At 37.8% G+C, this 22519-nt stretch overlaps 2 protein-coding genes across 2 annotated transcripts in view; one reads left to right on the plus strand and one right to left on the minus strand.

The window, feature by feature from the left end:
- LOC126976405 (zinc finger protein OZF-like) overlaps positions 1-12308 on the plus strand; it is a 132895-nt gene extending 120587 nt beyond the window's left edge. The window contains exon 7 of the transcript XR_007731901.1: positions 12109-12308. The gene's annotated coding sequence lies outside the window, so the exon portion shown is untranslated. The remainder of the gene's footprint in view (positions 1-12108) is intronic.
- The window catches only part of LOC126976297 (ATP-binding cassette sub-family A member 17-like), a 40738-nt gene extending 19637 nt beyond the window's left edge, over positions 1-21101 (minus strand). Inside the window, exons 1-12 of the mRNA XM_050824567.1 lie at positions 21013-21101; positions 19935-20167; positions 17288-17387; positions 15915-15922; positions 15335-15504; positions 13657-13812; positions 10384-10600; positions 9063-9246; positions 5329-5343; positions 2384-2393; positions 2076-2219; positions 482-592 (exon numbers count right to left, since the gene is read on the minus strand). Coding sequence (XP_050680524.1) covers positions 482-592; positions 2076-2219; positions 2384-2393; positions 5329-5343; positions 9063-9246; positions 10384-10600; positions 13657-13812; positions 15335-15504; positions 15915-15922; positions 17288-17387; positions 19935-20167; positions 21013-21101 — 1437 coding nt within the window. The remainder of the gene's footprint in view (positions 1-481; positions 593-2075; positions 2220-2383; positions 2394-5328; positions 5344-9062; positions 9247-10383; positions 10601-13656; positions 13813-15334; positions 15505-15914; positions 15923-17287; positions 17388-19934; positions 20168-21012) is intronic.
- Between the last annotated feature and the right edge of the window lie 1418 nt (positions 21102-22519).

The raw sequence follows: 22519 nt of genomic DNA on the forward strand, positions 1-22519 counted from the left end.
AATGTCAGAAGCAGCAAGAATGGGCTATCCGATAAACATTCAACATTAATTTTGTAGTAATAAAATAAATGTTTCCATAATAAAAATAAATTCCATAATGAGTGACTGTTGGATTTTTATATATGTGAGATATTTCACAATATTTTGTTGGGTGAAGGGTGACGATGTGACAGGGTGAAGATGTCTATAAAAGGCGATATCTCCCTGGCGTGGACACACTCCCAGAAGCACACAGCCGGTCCTAAGTTCTTGTCTCCTTAGGAGACGCCCCGGGACTGTTGATGCGTAGTCTTTGCGGCCTACACGGCCCACGTCCTATGTAAAAGTCTTCAGGGCTGACAGCATAGATTTAAAAGTTACTTATTTAGATGTTAGCTTGTTTGTGAATTTTTAGTAGGTGGTATTAAAAATTGTTAAAAAAAACTCTTTTGATCCAATTTCCTATAATATAATATCACATATGGCAAGAGCAAATTCTCACCTTTGAAACGTTCCGCATACTAATACTCTTCGCTACTAATTCATCAACAGGCTGAAGTTTGTCTCTTTCCCGTCCTGTTGGTGTCTCGATAACGTGCAACTTGTTAGAGTCCTGAGCCACGATGTATTTACACATAAATATTACTACTATTAGTATTCCTACTTTCTGTGTAAGTAGCTAACGAACTTGTTACGACTTTTCAGTCAAAATCAGTTACTCTATTGTTCGCTTTCCTTTTCTCTGTGTATATTATAATACTATGTAAGTACGGGCAAGAGGCTCACGGGATGGGGAGAGGTGAGGCAACCGCCCATGGACATCCGCAACAACAGGTGTGTCAAGAAATACGTTGCCGGCCTTTAAGGTGGGAGTATGCTTTTTTCTTAAAGGTCCCTAAGTCGTATCTGTTCAGGAAGACCGCTGCCGGTAGTTGATTCCACAAAGTGGCTGTGCGAGGCAAGACTATGTTCGTCATGTCGCCCTTTATATGTGTGCAAACTTTAATTGCAATTGGGCTTACGGTTCTCGAGTTTTAGGTGAACGTACATGCATTATATAGAAAAGTTTGAATAGAAATTGAAATATTTTTATTTACCATAGGGAGTGTCAATAGCATAACATATTGCAAAAACATTTGGTTAACGTCATGAGGCTACATTACGGATTAAGACTCATCTATATATATATAAAAATGAATTGCTGTTAGTTAGTCTCGCTAAAATTCGAGAACAGCTGAGCCGATTTGGCTTATTTTGGTCTTGAATAATTTGTGGAAGTCAAGGGAAGGTTTAAAAGGTGAATAAATATGAAAATTTTTCCTTTGATGTGTCCCCCGTCGTTCAGAAAACAAATTGAAAGAATATTTTCAAATGATTTTACGAAATAATTCTTTATGTTGTGGTATTAACAAATTCATAAAAAAAACATTATTTTATTTATTATATTATACAGAACAACGTCTGTTTGTTCAGCTAGTATTTTATAATTGCATAGAATCGAACATTAATAATATCACTTAGATTAGAAAATTACTTAGCTTACTTACTTAGATTAGATTAATACTTAGATTATATATTATATTGAACTAATCTTTACATTGCTTGCAATAAAGGCTTATTCATCCATTCATTCATTCATGAAGCTACATCAGATCGTAAAGGTGTTTTGACGTGGGGAGAAGAAGTAATAAGAAACTCCCAGCCCATCTTCTAAATCATAAAACAACTTAGCGTTTTTAATATAAGATTATACAATTTAAGGTGGTCTGCACTAACTAGACAAGAATCATGCATCATTATGCTCTATATAATGTAACTGTAGTGACGACCTGTATAGCCGAGTGGTTAGCGATACTACCTACTTAGCTAGAGGTCCCGGGTTCAAATCCCTTGCACCTGCAAGCATTTATATGATGAATATGGATGTTTGTTTCCGAGTCATGGATGTTTATATGTATTTATGTATGTTTAAGTAAGTTTATTGTATTAAATATATCGTTGTCTTGCAACCGATAACACAGGCTATATATGCTTAATTTGTGTAAAAAGTGTGTCAATATTATATGATGTAACTTTGTAATGTAAATGTAATGTACCTCAATTTTCCTAAATATAACCGTTTTCCACGAAACTTCACCTCCAATAGCTCTTTGCTTCATGGTCCTCTGCAGTATCATCAACACAATGAAGTACAGGCCTGTCATGACTGACCACGATATGATCGTGAATATAACTGATTGCTTTTGCCACAGTCCCTCCTCTAGAACAAATAATATAACTGCGAATTTAGATAGTCTATACGTCTAGATAGACCCCCTTATTCATAATAGTCTGCTAACCTAAAGCATTGCTAATTCTCACTCTGTCTTCTTCTATTGACCTAAGTCAGAATGAGAAAAAACACTCCTAAGCGGCTGTTTAAAATTAGCGGACCATTATGAATAAGGGGGAGATTCTTTTGCTGTTAGACAACCGATGAAAAGGCTAGATGTATTATTTTAGTGTGCGTGACAAGCTACGTCTTACACTCGCGATATGTACGACAATTTGTGATAGTGTGCGTGCATTCTTTAAAATAGAGTTTGACAGTCAACCTCAATTAACCTCAAATTTGTTTTTTCGACATTTACACAGCTGTCACAGTCTTTCTAGACTTATAAAAGATCTAAGCCTACGAAGTCAGTGAGTTTTTTTTCGCCAATGGCGGAGACAATAGACTCTTTAACCATTAAGTGTTACCTCATTTTTTTCATCAAACAATTATCTGATATACTATTGTAAAATGGAACGCTCACAAATCATTGAATTATTTAATTTAATTTAATAATTTGTAATACTTGTTACAATGTTATTCGTTTCATCTTTTTACACTCCTCTGTGTAATTTTTTACAATGTCAAATTTCACTCTATTCCGAACGCAGAAATAGGGTCTTTTGGTCTCAATATAGAATATGTGGCATAAACTACCTATTCTTTACAATTTGCCAATGAATTGTTTGGCAAAGTATCATTAAATAATAAACTATATTTAAAAATCTACATTTTCCACCTTAAGGCCCAGTATCCACCAAAGTGGAGACGAGACGAGACGAGAGGAGATAACCCGCGATGCCGTCTGGTTATTTCCACCAGAGCGGTGAGGAGATGTGAGCTGTGCATAGATCGAAATCAGTCAAGTTATGTGACCTATGAAAGTAGACGTCATATAACGCTTTTGGGTGTGTGAGGCACGGGGAGATGGCAGCTGGGAAAAGGGCGCGCATAGTTAATACACTATACAGGATGTCCCAAAGTTATGGGACATGAAGGGAAAGTACCTTAAATATCGAAGATAGGCTATTTTACTGAAAGATGACTTTATGTTATTTTTAAAAGTTAGTACTTCTGCATTAAATGATTTTCTAAAAATTACTTGCCTCGTCTGGGAATCGAACCGACTTATATGTAAAAAAAACACCCCTACTTTTATGATGCCAATCGAAAGAATGGCCAAAAACTAATAACTCTTCTTAAGTAACATAGTATTTTAAAAGAAAGGAACAACGTAAAATGAATGTTTTCCTACTTGAATTGGTACGAATGGACCGATTAGATGGCCGGCCAGATCCCCGGATTTTACACTATTAGATTTCTTCTTTTGCGGATACGTGAAAGATATACTATACAAAAAGCGATACGAGAACGTGGGCGAGTTACAAACAGAATTGTGTCATATCATATCGAGTATTCACCATAAAATGATAAGAAAATCAACAGGCAGCGGACTCATTAAAAGATTGGCGATTTGCGTAAGACAAGAGGGATCACATTTTGAGCATTTAATTAATTAATTTACAAAAAAATATCCACTTAATTGACTACTTTCTTTTAAAATACTATGTCACTTAAGAAGAGTTATTAGTTTTTGGCCATTCTTTCGATTGGCATCATAAGAGTAGGGGTGTTTTTTTTTAATTTTAAGTCGGTTCGATTCCCAGACGAGGCAAGTAATTTTTTGAAAATCTTTGTATGCAGAATTACTTACTTTTAAAAATAACACAAAGTCTTCTTTCAGTAAAATAGCCTATCTTCGATATTTAAGGTACTTTCCCTTCATGTCCCACAACTTTGGGACAACCTGTATACTAGAGATAGATGTGCAACTCATGATTTTTTGTAGAATCAGTGTACTCAGGCCAAGAGATGGTGCTGCGTTATTTTTACGCTCTTTGCGTACCGTCGGTAGATAGAGCTAATTATGTTTCTAGTTTTTACTTTTTACTATTGTTGTAGACCGTATCGAATGCATATTGATGTTTGTTTTTTTTTGTTGGGTGAAAACTATTATTCGTTTATTATGTTCAGCAGTCACCTTTAAATAAGGAGACCCTTTCAATGACTACAACACGATAGTCAAGAAATAAGTAAGTTAAGTGAGTTTTTTGCTATCACTAGCTCCATCTATCATGTATGTTAAATTATCGCCATTGTGAAGTTGCAGCGTACCTAATAGAATAGGTGGCAGCACTTTCAATGCAAATTTTCATTCCCTACATCAGGGATTCCCAAAGTGGTCGGTTTCCTAGGGGTCGACATAAACGAAAACTGATTTTGGGGGTCGACGAGGTCTAAAAATCGACCACTATTAAATTAACACAAGTTCTCATTTAAAACTTTCAAGTAGGTCGGTAATGTATTGTTTATATTGTGTTACGAGTACTAAGAATAATTAGGAAATAGCATTGTTATAGTAATGTAAAGTCTCAAGTTCGTACAAGATGAAAAACTCGCCAAGTCAGTGTGGACAAGTTTTGTGCAAGTTAATGAGTTCGACCGTACGTCTTTCAGGTACGTTTTGACTTGCTCTCTATTTGACGCTTACGCGATTTAACACGAACGAATTCATGATCAAGATGCAAGTCCAAACATGTTCCTGATATTTTACTATTTAACGAGCTTACACTTAGGTTGAAAGTTCATTTACGTATTGAAATTCATTGGAGCTTGAACGACAATAACACATATAGGTACTCATTAATTCAAGAGATTACAAAGTTGTTACATAGCTAAATTAAGTGAAGTAAAGTGACTGAAAAAGAATTTACAAAATGCTGAGTTAATAACGTAACCATACAATATCTGCAGTTTATGAAAAATTAACTGGGTAAGTACCAAACAGTTCTTATCCGGCACAGCGCATCAGCATTGCCCCACTGTGTGATAGTAATCAATAGCCAATGTAGGGAAGTTGCACCCCCCTGAGGGCGCGCTAGTTAGGGCACTACCCGGCCGCCCGTCTACACGCAATTCCGCTCCGTCGCGCCGCTTGATCGCTAGACGCGGCACAAAACTCTATAGAAAAATGACACGTCTCCTCGCCTCCCCTCTTGATCCATTTCCACCAAACCACGATCCAAATAACGAAATCTGATTGATTATAGAAATACATCTCCTCTCCTCTCCCCCTTGGTAGATACTGGTTGCAGACCAAGAGCTTAGCTAAGTCAGTATAGCTTAGCTCGCATAGCTAACGCAGTTTTCCATACTTGTGTGCAGACCGCAAACTATGCGAACTAAGCTATGTGAGCTTACTAAAATATGCGAAGCTAAGTTAGTTGTGTATGCCGATGCGCAGAGCTAAGCTAAGCCCCTCCCGCTCCCCGCACACACTTTGCACATCCTTCGCCAGCAACTACGCAACACTGACTGAGCTTTGGCTTAGCTGTTGGTGTGCATGCTATTTATTTCTAGCTTAGCTTAGCCTAGCTTGCTTGGCATAGCTTAGTTTAGCCTTGGCATAGCTTAGTTTTCGGTGTGCAACCGGCTTAAGATGGAGCTACTCCAACTAAGTTTTGATAGCAAACAAACGCTGTAACCCTTTAAGTTAATTATAATCATCGTCCTTTCAGCCGGAAGACGTCCGCTGCTGGACATAGGCCTTTGTCCCAAAGATCCGTAATAGGAAATCGAAAATTGTGTTGACATATAAACGATACTCGTGAATCAAAATCAAACACATGACAACAAGTCAGGTTATTCTAGCTCGCGTGATTTTTAGCCGTCTCTATGACATGATCATACCTAGTTACATATAATTAGATTAAATCACCGTGTTCAAAGAGGATGTAAATACTACGTAATACGAGGAAGGACTGCCTAAGTAAAAATTGAAATTAAGGTTAGTATAAATGGCGATTGGCGACGAAGTATAATCCGGATAAGTTTGAAAGCGAAAAGTTGCTTAAAACGTAGTGGATTTCGGCTATCTCCGTTTTTTTACAAGATTATAGCCGTCATTTGTCAATCTATCAATTACTGAACGTTTCATACAATCGCTTTTTTCTTACAGAATTTCGCTAGGCTTCAGTGTTGCTGTTTGTCGTGAAGTGCAATGTTTTTGTAGAACTACATAATATTTCAAATTTCCATAACATATTGTAAATCTTCACAATGGACAAAGTGAACATAGTACCATTAGATAATTTATACATCTAGATAGACTGCGACAGCTGTGAAAACGTCGAAAAATATTGGTTCACCGTTGACCTCTATTTTGTGCAATGCACGCACTCTAACAAAAAGTGACATTCAAATCGCGAGTGTAACACTTAGCATGTCACGCTCACTAAAGTAATAAACCTGGCGTGTTTTCATCAGTTGTCTAGCAGCAAGGGCAATATCTACACATAGCCACGTATATATTATCTAAGATAATACCTTAGATAGTTTTAACGTGTAGATAGACTCAAAATCTGTGACCGCGTCGAAAAAAAAGACTGCGAAACGCTAGCCTCTATTTTCAGCAACAGGAAGACTAAAACAACGTGACTGATGTCTCGCGAGTGTAAGACGTAGCTGTCATGCAAACTAAAGTAATAAACCTGGCCTGTTGTCCATTAGCTAAACATAATACACACATCAAAAAAGTCTCAGCAACATGTACTTATTTAAATTTTAGGATGGTTTTTCACATTATAACGTTGTATTTTATTTAAAAAAAAATTTTTAGGGTCCTATGATGTAAAAATAACAGCTGTTGTCTTTATTAGTTCTTTTAATAACAGAAATTAACAATATTAGAATATACTGCAGAAAGTAAGGTACATAAGCAACTAAACATTTTTTTAACAAAATTAAATTTCTAAAGTAAATGAATTTATTGTGAAGGAATAGGATGTATAATATGGCCTCCTCTGCTATTCAGAACTTGTCGGCAACGATTATTCATTGAATTAATGAGACTGTTTATGTCATCTTACGGTATTCCCTCCCAATGGAATTGTAGCAAATCCTTCAGCTGTTGGGTTGTTGTCACTCCGTCCAAGTCCTTTAAAACACGTCTCTGGAGCTTGTCCCATGCGTGCTCGATGGGGTTGAGGTCTGGCGATTGTGCAGGCCAGGGCAATACCCGGACGTTCTCCGTTGCCAAGTATTAACTGGGTCGCCGAGATGTATGTGAACGCGCATTGTCACACATTAACGTAAAATCTAAAAAATATGGTCTGAGAATATCCTCAACGTAATTTTCAGCGTTCATGTTTCCATTTACAAAAACGAGCTCAGTTCGCCTGTTTTTGATAATACCTGTCCATACCATAACTGTTGAGCCGGTGTATGGATGAACTTCCTGAATGCACCTGAGCCTTTCAGTATTTCCAGGCCGTCGGTACACTCGCACCCTCAGTCAGTTGTATGTACCGGTCTTGCCCAGTGGTTGTACTCCTTTTACGGCCTGAATGCTGTTTAGCGCTTTCCCTTGTATTATTGTAGCGCTGCCAAAGACGACAAATAACACTTCTATGAATGCCAAAATGCCGAGATACCTGATATTGATTACTTCCTATTTACAACATCCCTACATTTCATTTGCCGTCAAATGACGTCGCTCCATGACCTAAAAAATATCTAACAATTCAATTTTGTCGCTAACTTTATTTAAATGGTTGGTAAAATTATAAAGTCAAGACTAAACGTAGCAATAAAAATGCACTTAAATTCAAACAAATACCCTTTCATTTAATTTTATGAAAAAAACAAAACAATCGATTTTTTTTTACAACCAGCCAGTATGTCATCAATAACAAAAAAGTTTACATATCCTATGCACTTTGCGTGAATAAAGACTTAGAAATTAATCAATATAAATGGTAAATTTGTAATATCATGCATGTTGCTTAGACTTTTTAGATGTGTGTATATTAAATTGGTACCTCATCTCTATAGAATCAGGGACTAAATAATATTTTGTGTGATTCACACGACAAGTTTCAATGAGGTTTCAGTGATTCAAATTATATCAAAATCACTTTATTCATTTAGGTCACGGAAAAACACTTATGAATGTTAAAAAATAATTTTTCTTATTGAATTTACCACCCCTTCGTAAAGGGTTGAGCTAATGAACGAATTGGCAATAAACTCATTACCACTCTTTTAAATCAACATTTACATTTTCATCGTTTTACAAATAATTTCTATCAAATTCGAAATGTGTGTAACACCTATAATTAAGCCAACATTTCGAATTTATTATTTATTGTAATAATATTATTATACTTTTGTTAGTGTTTGTCTTTTTGGTGTTAAATAAAAATGGGGAATCTAGATCACTCGCAACATACTCTGAAAGATTTACATATTTTAATATACTAACTCTGTAACAACGTAGGGACATATTGGATTTACTTTTCTTATACAAAAGTATTAACAACATTTATGACAACTCCTTTCTTGTGTCTATGTTTAATTTAAGAGTGCCTAGATGCCCACGTAAACCTGTGAACTTATTTGAAAAACCTTCTCGCAGAACTATTTTGGGGATCAATTGACCTGTGTCGCGATTATGCAAAATTATAAACGATTATAAATGCTTGGACCCATTCAGTGATTCGTTGCCAAGGTTTCGCAAAAATGTAAATAAATAATTTATAAGTATTCTTGATTTGTTTGATACGTTTATCTTGACTTGTTTAATAGATTTTGTTAATTTCTTAATTTCATTACATTATAGAATCGTTGTTTTATAACTTATATTTATTTAATGTAACTATTTCACACAAAATTTAGCATGCGGTATTCACCTTAAGGGAAAGAAATCCGATACTTACCTCCAGTTTGCAACAGCGCAAACTCGTTGAAACCATGCTCAAGTCCCAGAGGAGGAAGCAGTAGATGCAAGAAAAACGTAAGCACAGGATGCAACAGGTCCATTCTATGGTGTACTACAAGTTCGGCGAGAAATGTCTGCATCAAAGTGAACATTGCCATCCAGGAAATCGCCACCCACGCTATTTGAAAATAATTTATTTAAGTACCGCCTTTTGAGTATGCAATAAGGCTGAAAACATGGCGAATATACGAACAATGGCTAAAGAAAGCCAATGGAGAAAAGAGTAAGTGTGTGGAATGAGCTACCTTGTGCGGTGTCTCCGGGACATGGGTAACTTCAAAAAAATCGCATACCTATCTTAAAGGTCGACAATGCTCCTATGATTCCTCTGGTGTTGCAAGTGAATGTGAGCGGCGGTGATCACTTAACACCAGGTAACCCATACGCTCGTTTGTCCTCTTTTGCCATTTAAAAAGAGAAAGAGTATGTTTAGTGAGTAAGAGAGGAAGAAGGTCTCCCACCTTTCATTCACCATCGTTCTTTGTATATCAAGACCTAAGCCAACCCAATAGAGACATAGATAATCAAAACTGGCGTTGCTTATCATTCTTTCTCACTCACCCCCTATTGCTATATCAGCGCACGCTGCAGTACTTAATGCAACAAAAATCAGTATTCAATGAAACAAAATAATATGCCATAAATTAGGATATCATCCCTATGATGTGTGGCCGTCCATGTCCACTACAGTGTGGTTGTCAAAGAACTTTCTTCCTCGTACTACCAAACTATGAGCTTCTTTGTATGGTGTTTTCAGGACGACATGAAATAGGTACCTTCAATAAAAGCGCGCATACCTCTCTAAAAGGCCGGCAACGCTCCAGTAATTCGGCTGGTGTTGCAAGAGAATGTGGGCGGCGGTGATCAATTAACATCAGGTGACCCGTACACCTGTTTGTCCTCCAAGACATTAAAAAATGATTTGATTATGGGTACCACAACGGCGCCTATTTCTGCCGTGAAGCATTAATGTGTAAATATTACTGTGTTTCTATCTAAAGGGCGCCGTAGCTAGAGAAATTACTGGGCAAATGAGACTTGACATCTTATGTCTCAAGGTGATGAGCGCAATTGTAGTGCCGATCAGAATTCTTAGGTTTTTCAAGAATCCTGAACGGCACTGCATTGTAATAGGCAGGGCGTATCAATTACCATCAGCTGAATGTCCTGCTCGTCTCGTCCCTTATTTTCATAAAAAAAGGACTTGAAAAAAATACTAACTTATATGTATTAAGATTAAAAATAAATATCTTACGTTTACTGTGAAACATGGACATGATGAGAGCCAACATGATGGTCACCGTCACGTACGTCTGAATCATCACGAACGTGTAAAAGACATGAATCCATCTGAATATCTGGATGAGGGTGATGCTGGCCATGATGGTTATTGGCAACACAGTCAAATACGCGTAGAGCAACCAGCCGAGATAGATCGATGAATAGCCCACATTACGTAGACGTAGAGCGCGCTGGAATAACAATAAGAAATCAAAATTACTAGGTACTACCCGTATCTGTTGTCTTGTCAACGTTGATTTAAGCCTTCTAAGCATTTTAAGGCCTGAATTCACTTTGAATACCGAAAATTCAATCTGTCTTTAAATTAATATAACTAGCAGGTCTACAAAAAATAAATAAAATAGTGTAAGATATACGTGAGATGGTTGATGTAGTTTAGTTAAGTAAATTAACCTCGAATATTTAGTTGAAACCCAAACGTTCGGTTAATATCTCTCCAAATAACAGATAGTCATCAATAATTATTTTAACCTTATTATACATCTCATAATTGTGGGCAGGACATATAGTTCGATAGACAGATGGCTGTTGGGGCAATAAAGTCCTCGAATGGCGACAACGTACCAGAAGACGTAGTGTTGGTAGACCCCACAAGATGAACCGATAATCTGGTCAAGATCGCCGGAATAATTTAGGCCAGCGCAGGACCAATCGTCTTGGAAGATCGTTTCGGGAGGCCTTTGTCCAGCAGTGGACGTCTTCCGGCTGATGATGATACTACTCATATGCCCTAGTCACCGCCCTCGTCCTTTGAACAAAGACACTGGCTACGCTAGTGTATCTCTAAAATCTCCAATAACATGTGCAGATAGTTCTTATTTGCGCTACATATAGGAGCACCAAAAGCAACACGCACTCAAATCTACGCTTGCTATGGAAATATTTTGTCCTTGTGATGTTGTTTAAATTATCATAAATTAAAATAATATTAGTGTAAGTATAATGAATTTTAATTTGCAAGAAAAACTTTACCACGCTTCATATAAAATAAGTTAATGCAAACGAAATATAAGCTTAATTTTAAATACAAAAAAAAAGAAAAAGAAACCAATACAAAGTTATCTGTGTGGCACTGGTCTTCCAAAACTGGAGTCTTCTCAGTTTCAATTGTGTCTATACTGTGACCCCATTGTGTGACGTTTGGAGCTGAACGGACATACTCTAAGAGTAAAATACACTGACACAAAGTTTATGACTTTTATATATTTTAGGTTCTATTTTACACTGTTATCGTTGGTAAGTAGTAATATAATTGACTTCATAATACGACAGTCGTATATCTTATGGTACTTGTAGCATATAAATATTCTATCCTTTATTTGGATTGCGTTGGTAGTTGTAGTCAGTTATTTTTTTATTTGTTTTTTTTTTATGGAATACGAGGACAAACGAGCGTACGGGTCACCTGTTGTTAAGTGATCATCGCCACCCACAATCTCTTGCAACACCAGAGGAATCGCAGGAGCGTTGCCGGCCTTTAAGGACAGTGTACGCGCTTTTTTTGAAGGTACCCATGTCGAATCGTCCCGGAAACACCGCACAAGCAAGTTCATTCCACAGCTTTGTAGTACGTGGAAGAAAGCTCCTTGAATACCGCACTGTGGAGATCCAGATGGTGAGGATGATAACCTAACTTGTGGCGTGTCGTGCGAAGGTGGAAGTCGGCGGCAGGAATCAGGTTAAACAGCTCTTCGGAACACTCCCCGTGATAAATGCGGTAGAAGACACACAATGAAGCGACGTCTCTACGCAACGCCAAGTGATCCAGCCGTTCACAGAGCACTGGGTCCCCGACAATTCGAGCTGCTCTGCGTTGCACGCGGTCAAATGGATCGAGCTGATACTGGGATGCGCCAGACCAGAGATGACAGCAATACTCCATGTGTGGCTGGACCTGCGCTTTGTAGAGCGCTAGTATGTGAGCCGGCTTGAAGTATTGCCGTGCTCTATTAATGACGCCCAGTTTCTTTGAAGCCAATTTGGCTTTGCCCTCCAGATGACCACGAAATTAGCTATCGCTCGAGATTTCGAGACCCAGTATTCCGATACTAGGCGAGGCTTTAAGGGAAGTGTTGTCGAAGAGCGGTGATACGACAAATGGGGTTTTTTTAGTGGTAAACGCGCAAACTTGAGTCTTCTGGGGGTTAAATTGGACAATTTTCAATTTACCCCATTCCGCGACCTTCTCGAGAGAGGACTCGATAGAAGACACAAGTTTCTCCCGGCACTGGTTGACGTTTTCCCGAGAGAGACCTGCATGGCCCGTGTATACGGCATCACCAGTGCTGTCGTCTGCATAGCAATGAATGTTGGAGGTGTCCAACATATCATTGATATGCAGAAGAAACAGCGTGGGAGATAGCACACAGCCTTGGGGCTCTCCAGGGTTCACGGGCTTCGGGTTCGAGCAATATCCGTCGACAACCACCTGTATGCTGCGCCCAGTGAGGAAGCTGGAGGTCCACTTGCACAAGCTCTCGGGAAGCCCAAATGATGGAAATTTTGAGAGGAGCGCCTTGTGCAATACACTATGAAAGGCCTTCGCTATATCCAGGCTAACTGCCAGGCCTTCGGTTGTTTTCATCATTCCATGTGTATGTTGTTTTGATATTGTCGTGGTTTCTGCTAGATCCAGATTTTTTAAGACTATTATTTAATCTGATATGCATATGCATATGCATTTATATAAAATATAGATATAAATTTTAGCAAATTTATCTAATTACTTGTAATATTCTCATTTAGTCTTTTTCGACTTTACATACGCAGGCCATTATTGCATTCAAACTACACCGGGCTCAATTAACGAACGCCAAAGCAATGGTGTCTTAGAGTATTTCATATTAACAAACCGAGACATGTTTAAGTCCACGATGATAGCAGGCACAGCTAGTATCTTAATCATCATCATCATATCAGCCAGTCGCCGTCCAGCTGGACAAAGGCCTCCCCAGAGATCTTCATGACGATCGGCCCCGTGCTATCGAGGACATTACTGCCCCAACGGCCATCTGTCCATCGAACTATGTGCTCTGCCCACTTCAGTTTCGCAATCATTTGGTCGGTGTCTTTGGTTCGCCTTCGGATCTCCTCATTTCTGATTCGACATATGAGCGACCATGAGCTTTCTCATCAAGCAAATAGTTAGCGATCACGTCTGCGTATCGTAAGTCATCATCATCATACAGCTAGTATAATTATAAATTATTACCAATTTTAACATTACCTTAAATCTATTTCTTGATTCACTTACAACCAATGCTTCGGCCTCCAAAACAGGAGGCAGCAGTGCCAACGTAAAACAGAGTAATATAAGCGATATTGCCTTGCGGACTTCATTTTCCTGCATCAGCGGTGACACCGGCATTGGTACGAGACTTAACTGAAAAAATATCTAACTCGTCACATCTATAGATGAATAAAATAAAGCTTGAATTGATAAGGGAAGAAACCACCATCATAGATGTGATGGAATAAAAAGACTTTTAACAATCAGCTGATCATTCTATTGGAAGCATGACAGATATAGATATATATTTATAAAAATGGCGATGTTACTGACTCAGTATCAATACCTGAGAGTTAAACAGTATCCTGAGTAAGAAACCCAAAAAAGAAGATGAACAGAGTGAACTTAGAGGATGACGTAAAACAAGCAGATTATCGATTTAATCACAAAATAAATTGCGACAGTTATTTTTAAAAATATATATTTATAAAAAACACAAATAGAATTCAAATTTTACCAATAATAAATAGCCCCTCTTGTGTCATTGGTATTCTTTTATTTGGAATCACAAGCGAATCTTATACGAATTACGATTACATTAAAACAAAACATGTGACTTTTATAGATATACATGGTCATGTAACCAGTTAAAACCGATTTAAAAGATAACATACATTAATTTAGCATAAAACAGATATCATTTTATAAAAATGATAAACAATATAGTTATTTTATCATCACTAATACAGCCGAAATAGCTCAGTTGGGAGAGCGTTAGACTGAAGATCTAAAGGTCCCCGGTTCAATCCCGGGTTTCGGCAGAATTACTTTTTTGAAGAAAATCTATAAAAGTATTTGTTTTAATGATGTTTTGAAACTATAAAAACCATTTAAAAGCATACATTTTAAGATGAAGTAATAAATAACCTTTCGTCTACTAATAATATACCCACTGACCTTACACCAATCTTACAAGTAGGACATCTAGTTCCTCAGCTTATTGGTATTATATTTATATATTTTTTTTTATTTTTTTTCCTCAGATTATTATATTCTTGTTTGCGAGGTCGATGAATTTCGATCTTGTGGGATCTCAGTATTTGCAAAAGAAAATGTCGCAATATAACATTTGTGTTTGTAAATGGTGTACCTAAATTATTTTTAAATTTGTAATTGTACGGAGGATTTGATACGATTTATGTAAAAAATCTGTTTGCTGTAAAAAGTCAGTTTCAGTAAACAAAGTATTTCAGCGTAAATAGAGGAGAATTACGGTACAACCATTGTTTTAGGTAAAAATTGTACCTTGAAAAGGCAGCAGCAGTTGCTGCCTTTTCAAGAAAAACAAAGTCAAAAGAATGTAAATGCAATGCATGCAATCTCATGGTAATCATACCATCTACATTCTTTTCGAGGAGTTTGAAGTACATTGCTTGTCTAAAAATGTTTTCGGATTTTGGAATCATAATTAACTTCACGGAATGTATGAACTTAAAGTTTGTAGCAATGGTACCAATCTCCTCCTTTTTTGAAGCTGGTTGAAACGGCAAAAGTCGTTTATGAGGAGAAGAAAATGCTTGAATTTGTTCATATTATAATTAATTAAATTTATTGTAACATAGATGAAATAAATGACCTTGGAGAGTCAGTTTTTAGTTAATTTATGAAGGCATACCTCAAACTTGGGAGTTGTCGTACTGACATATTCCAAGATGGCTTCACTGATTGCGAGCTGGACAGCCAGGAAGCCACTCCTTAAGTGAGGGTTGCTGTGAGCTTGATCAGAACTGGTGACATATCGAGCTCGTTCCGTACTTCGGATACTGAATTTCCACATAGTTGTCGCTCCCTGAACAATATTTCACGTTAAGGCTGGGTTTTGATACGGAACACAATCTTTGTTAACCACGTTTGGTAGCCCCATGGGAGTTTTTACAAAGGAAGGCCATTAATTTGTTAGTAAATTTAAAATAAATTTTGTTTCTATTTTACTAAAAACAATATTAAATTATCTCGTGAACAAATTGTGTTCTAAAAATAATATGGCATGAATCCCTCTCGTCGCGATTTCTACATTCATAATTTAAAGGCTGTGGAATTTACCCCAACAGCAGGGACAAGGAAAGAGGTGTGACTAGTGGCTTCTAGTTGCAACCACGTATTTCAATTATAGCCGTTAAATTCTTGTACATTGCCGTACACTTCGTGTAAAACTCCCCTGATCTTCCCGCTTAATTAGCAAAGTTTACTGTGACCGCGCGTCCTCAAGAACCTTCAAAGAAAAGGCGCTACCTTTAGCTGGGCTACGTTGCGCATAAAGTGACCTAAGGCAAGTGAAAGGCATTTTCATGATTAGTCTTTGGATTTTCGCTGCTAACATGCTCGTTCTGATGCAGGTGGATTTCGTTGAAAAACATGATATGGTCAAAGTAATGGAAGCGATCCAAGATTACTTGGGCAAATAAGCTGATGCGCAAGATATGTTTGATGGAGCTGCACGTTTGCGTGTCGATAAATCTGGTTTGAGACGCATTGAAGCAGATTCTCATTGAATGTTATTATCAGCCAGATTTTCGTGGGCCACTGATTTGCTTGATATTTAATGTTCTTGCCTCCTCTAACTTTCGGGCCATTTCAAAAATTTATACAAACATTTCTACAGCCTTCTTTATGGAAATATGTTTTTGGTATTAAGTGATCATCGCCGCCCACAATCTCTTGCAATACCAGTAGAATCACAGGAATGTTGCCGGCCAAGAAGGTGAACGCGTTTTTCTTGAAGAAACCCATGTCGTATCGTCCCCGAAACACCGCACGAGGAAGCTCATTCTACAGCTTTGTAGTACGTGGTAGAAAGTTCCTTGAAAATCACACTGAGGAGAAACGCCACACATCCAGATGGTGGTGATGATATCCTAATTTGTGGCGTGTCGTGCGAAGGTGGAGTTCGGCGGCAGAAATAGCTTTACGGAACACTCCCCGTGATAAATGCGGTAGAAGACACACAATGAAGCGACGTCTCTACGCAAAGTGATTGAGCGGTTCACAGAGCACTGGGCCCCCGACAATTCGAGCAGCTCTGCGTTGTACGTAGTCAAATGTATTACATATTTACAATGTTCATTTCATTAGCGTTCAATTATAACGTTCTCTTTTTTCTAAACTAACAGACCGTCTGTTAAAATGTGCTGATCATGAGAGTCTTGCCAAATTTGAGTGATATTAACCTCGATTAAAATTATCGGGATTATCGTTTACCAGTGGGAGGCTCCTTTGCACAGGATGCCGGCTAGATTATGGGTACCACAACGGCATCTATTTCTGCTGTGAGCGGTAATGTGTAAGCATTATTGTGTTTCGGTCTGAAGGATGCCGTAGCTAGTGAAATTACTGGGCAAACGAGACTTAACACCTACGAGCGCAATTATTGTAGTGCCGCTCATACTTTTGGGTTTTTCAAGAATCCTGAGCGGCACTGCATTGTAATGAGCAGGGCGTATCAATTACCATCAGCTGAACGTCCTGCTCGTCTCGTCCCTTACCGTCATAAAAAAATATATATCGATCTTTAAATCACCGGAGCTCCACGATTGGTTGAACTAAGATGAAGGTGACTTTTACCTCAAACTTCCAAATCACCCACGTGATGGGGTTGTTAATGGGCGTGCCCTGCGATCGATTATACAATAAATTATCAAGGTCTTCTTCGCTGGATGCATTCATTAGTTCTGCAAGAATATCATTTTAATAAATACCAAGGAATTAAGTTATAGGAAATCAAGTTATTAATTTTTTACTCAGGAGAGTATAAATCTCACATCTAACAACAATATTAGTTACCATACTCCTCCGTAACGGCTTGATCGATTTTTATGAATAATATTATATGGATATTTGGCAGGTCTGAGAATCGGTCGTAATCTATTTTTATTACACAAATAAAACTGAAAATAAAATTTTTATGAACGATGCAGGACTCAATCCCGCGACCTCTCGCGTTCCGTGCGAGCGCTCTTCCCAACTGAGCCAACCGTTCGAGTGACGTTCCGTTGATAAAATCTGGTATGCTTTGTTTAACTCTCAGGTTGTGACTTCATCTACAGGATCTATTTTGTTTCATTTGTGTAATTAATCCCAGAAGTGAGGGTTATCACTTTAGAAAACATATCAAATTGTCTATTTTTTATGTCCAAAAATTTTTTATGTTCAAAAATAGTAATGTTGTGTCACTTCCAATAAGGAAGTGACACAACATTACTATTTAAAAATTTATTTATTGCTTTTCGAAATATTCTCCGCGAAATTTGACACATTTTTTCATACGATGGAACCAATCATTGAAGCAAACATTCCATTCGGAAGTTGGGGTCTCCAAAATGGCCGTTTTGTAGGCGTCCACAGCTTCTTCAGGTGATGAAAATCTCTGAACACGCAATTTATTCTTTATTTTAGGGAAAGTATAGAAATCATTAGGGCTTAGGTCGGGGCTGTACGGCGAATGGTCTAATAATTCTATGTTTTCGTGCTCTAAAAACTCTTTTGATCTGTGCGTGATGTGAGAACTCGCATTGTCGTGATGGAGAATGATGCGGCGGTTGCAGTTCTCTTTACGGAGTTTCGAAATGACCTGTGGCAAACAAATGCTAGCATACCATTCTGCATTAACCGTTCTTTGTCCCTCAAGAGAAATAGTCGCAACATGGCCAATTGGAGACAAACGTGGCCACCATTTTTTTTGCAACATTCCGTGAACGAACAATTTTTGTTGGCTGTAATTCATTTTCGAACACCCAAACTCGTGACTGGTTTTTGTTTCGGGTTCGTACGCGTATATCCAGGATTCGTCACCTGATACGATGTTGTATACAGCATTTGAAGATCCTGCGTGGAATCTTTCGAGAGTTCTGACGCACCAAGTAACGCGAGCCGCTTTTTGCTCTTCACCGAGCAAATGCGGTATCCTTCGGGAAAACAACTTTTTTACACCTAATTCTTCATGCAAGATTATTTGTATTTGACTCATGCCAATGTCTAAAGTTGCCTGAATTTCGCGGTATATCACATGTCGATCTTCCTCAATCAGTTTACGCACAGCATCAACGTTTTCTTTGGTGACCTTGACGGGGATCATCACTGAGCTTGACACGTCCACGTTGAAATTCAGTAAACCAGCGATAAATTGTGGTTTTGGATGGGGCTTCATCACCAAATGCAGAAATCATCCGGTCAACACACTGTTTTTGTGTTAAACCACTTCGAAAGTCATAATTAATCATCGCTCTAGAATTTTCTCGAGTCAATTCCATTTTCTCAACGACTAAACAAGTTTGAAAAGACCTTGTGACAATACCGAGAATCTTTTTTTTTAAAAATAAATGGTATTCGATTTTTAAAACCAAGGAGTTTTCAATTAAAAAGATTTTAATATGTCAGGAACAGTGGAAATATTCCATTCCCGATACTTTTAGTGCAGCCCTCGTAAAAATATCAAATCGGATGAACAGTTTTCAAATGATGCGCAAATATACAGCGTTTGATATTTATTTGTTATGATTGCAATAGCAGTACGTGATTTGACACGGAAGCTAGTTCAGCTACTTCGTTTTTGTGATGAAAATACGAGCAAGATCCCACTGCAAAGCAAAACTCCTGATGGTAAGGGATATTACCCTTTTCTTTTAATTCTAAGCGGCATCACAGTTGCGTGTCACTTTGAATCATAAGATGTCTCATTAGCTTAGTAATTTCACTAGCTATAGCGCCTTTCAGACCGAAACACAATAATGCTTTCATATTCGACAGTGCGGTTTTCAAGGAACTTTCTTCCACGTACTACAAAGCTGTGTAATGAGCTTCCTTGTGCGGTGTTACCGAGACGATACGACATGGGTACCTTCAAAAAAGCGCGTACACCTTTCTGTAAGGCAGGCAACGCTCCTCTGATTCCTGTGGTGTTGCAAGAGAATGTGGGCGGCGGTGATCACTTAACAACAGGTAACTCGTACGCTCCTGTGTCCTCCTTTTCCATAAAAAATAAATATCTACTGCTTGATGGCAGAAAAAGGACGTCCTCTGGGTTTTATGATAATTCTACGATTGTTTATGGTACCATAAGTCGTGTGCGTTTTAAGATAGGATACAAAACGAATGCACCATTTGTAAAAAATCATTTCTATACCATTAAAAGCTGTTATTTTAGTATTATGCTTTTAACAGTAACTAAAATTTTACGCATATCTATAACTTTACGGAATTACAAAGCAACTGGAACTTACCAATATTCAGGCGATTGGCAACTGTACCCATGATTGTAGTATAAGGCGGTATGTTGGGCACATAGCCCAGTATACTCTTCTCGTTGAGTGAATTGAGAATATCTGATGATGTAAGTGGTGGTTCGGGAGTTACTTGGATGGGCGTCATGAATACCGGCTTCGCAATGAACACTGACAATACGAATAACATTGATGCGAATATTGTTTCGATTAGGAGTAGCCTCCACCGACGCCTGGGGGAAAAATTATAAGCAATTAAAGTATTCGAAAAACCTGTCAATCATTTTGTTTTGGCGTGTCATGGCTTAGCATGGTGGTTTTTGTCTGACGTGGCATGGTGTGTCATGGCATGACCTTGTGTGGCCACGGACGAGTAAAAAAATAAGGACTCCGTGTCACCTTACATAACAGTGAGGCACCAAAACAAGCCCGTAAACGTGTAAATACATAGTCCCACGAATACACTTACACTAATACAAGCCGATCGGCTGCCATTATGAGATTTGCCATCGTCTGAGACAGATCAGTTTGCGTCGCAATAAAATATTTTAAAAATGCCGTCGTGGGTTGTGAAAATGTGTAAAAACAATAATATAAAAGTATTTGTGGATATATGATTATATAAGGGAGAAAAAATTGTGTGACTGGTATACCCCGTAGCCGCACACACACTAGCATAAAGGTGCTTCACTTGCTAATATCACGGCGCGGAGTCCTTTTTTTACTAGTCCGTGTGTGTGGCATGGACTGGCGTTGCATGGCCTGACGTGGCTTGGCCTGGCGTGGCTTGGCCTGGCCTGGCGTGGTTTAGCCTGGCGTGGCCTAGCCTGGCGTAGCTTAGCCTGGTGTGGCTTAGCCTGGTGTGGCTTTACTGGTCTAGGATATTTAGTTGAATTCGTAGTTTCAAGTTGGAAATTCATAGATTGTAGCGATATATTGATAAGATAGATACGTTATATTCATTTCTGCGTGGCGAGCTTATAGGAGAGCATTTTTAGCGATATTTCTCAGAACTATAACTCTTATAAAATATTTATGATAGTTTCCAGTGCACATTGTTTAACAAATAATAACTCACTGTCGCTGAAGATATGACTTCCAAAACAATATCGTGACATGCCTTTGAAATCGACTATGCAACGTTGATATATTTTTTTGTGCCCCCATATCATGGATATATTTAATTATATTTGAAAACTTGAGTATATTTATGATAATACGATCCTAATCCTCACATTAATGTTGATGAATTAAAAATGACATCTGTCAATGGCTAATGTCATAGCATCGTTATCAATGATAATCAAATGAAAGAGGTTGCCCTGTATATATGCGTTATATAAGTTTGATCGATATTGTTCCTAAAAATGGAATTGTAATCATAGAATGTTGGGAAAAGAGTCGCTACTTGCCTTAACCTCATTAGTGGATAAACATGGAAACTGCTCACAGATGTACTAATAGAGGCATATGAATATGATATGACAATGAACACACTCACCAAATGCACTTAAAAAACTGTGTATCGCCGTTATAGAGGGTAGAGGCAAGGAGAATTATCTGTGTACATGAAAAAGTGTCCGCCAAAATACGTTTAATTAGGGTGGCGCTAAAGTAGAATCAGGGTAAATCTTAAAAGAAGCCTTAAATATAAAATAATATTAATCACTCTAGGTGCACGTTTTCTTGCAATAACTCTTAAAGTTAACTCTCAAGTTTATATTTACTTTATTATTTTGTACAACGTAAGTTGTTGAAATTTTCAATAATTAACTAGTTTAGTCGACAATAATATAAATTTTTTTAATCGGCATACTTCAATTCGTTTGCAATTGCTACATTCACCATACTTCATACCATACCCTGTGGCTACACCAGCGCCATTGTGGAAGTTTTTTGAACTGTTATTTACAGCATAACCTGGACACTTTAAACATTTCTCCCATAAGAGAACATACTCCTTACCTCTACCCCCGATACTACGTAAATATAGGTCATGGTCTTCAGTCTAATTGTCTGGGGTCATACCATAGATTAAAAGAGGACCTGACAAGGTAATCGAGTATATTGAAAAATGATTTAAATAGTCTACTTTAATTGTATTTTGGCTTCTAGGTTATTTATACATCTAGATACACTATGACAGCTGAAACGTCGAAAAAAATTATATTTTGAACTTGCCTCTACTTAGAGCAATTTAGTGTGCACTAACACAAAGTGTCATACAAATTGCAAGTGTAGGACGTAGCCTGTCACGCACACTAATCTAATATTCATCGCCTGTTTTTATCGGTTGTCTAGAAGCATGAGACTCTATTGAGATGTATAAATTATCTAAGTATTTCGGTTTGAGGTAATGGTCTTATTACTAATGCTCTAAATAAATGAAACAAACAACTACAAGAACCTCACATACCGATGTGAGGTGACCGTTTATGATTTGTCAATGGCACACGTTACCTCGTGGTTAGCTAGTTTAAAATTCAAAATATCAATGAGCTAATGCCAACCATTGCTGACTGTTTACGAAATGTTAATCAAAATCGTTTATAGTAACAATAGATTCGCTTTCTCCTTCTTCTGCT

This window comes from Leptidea sinapis, chromosome 40 (genome assembly GCF_905404315.1).
Source record: "Leptidea sinapis chromosome 40, ilLepSina1.1, whole genome shotgun sequence".
Taxonomy (NCBI): Eukaryota; Metazoa; Arthropoda; class Insecta; order Lepidoptera; family Pieridae; genus Leptidea; species Leptidea sinapis.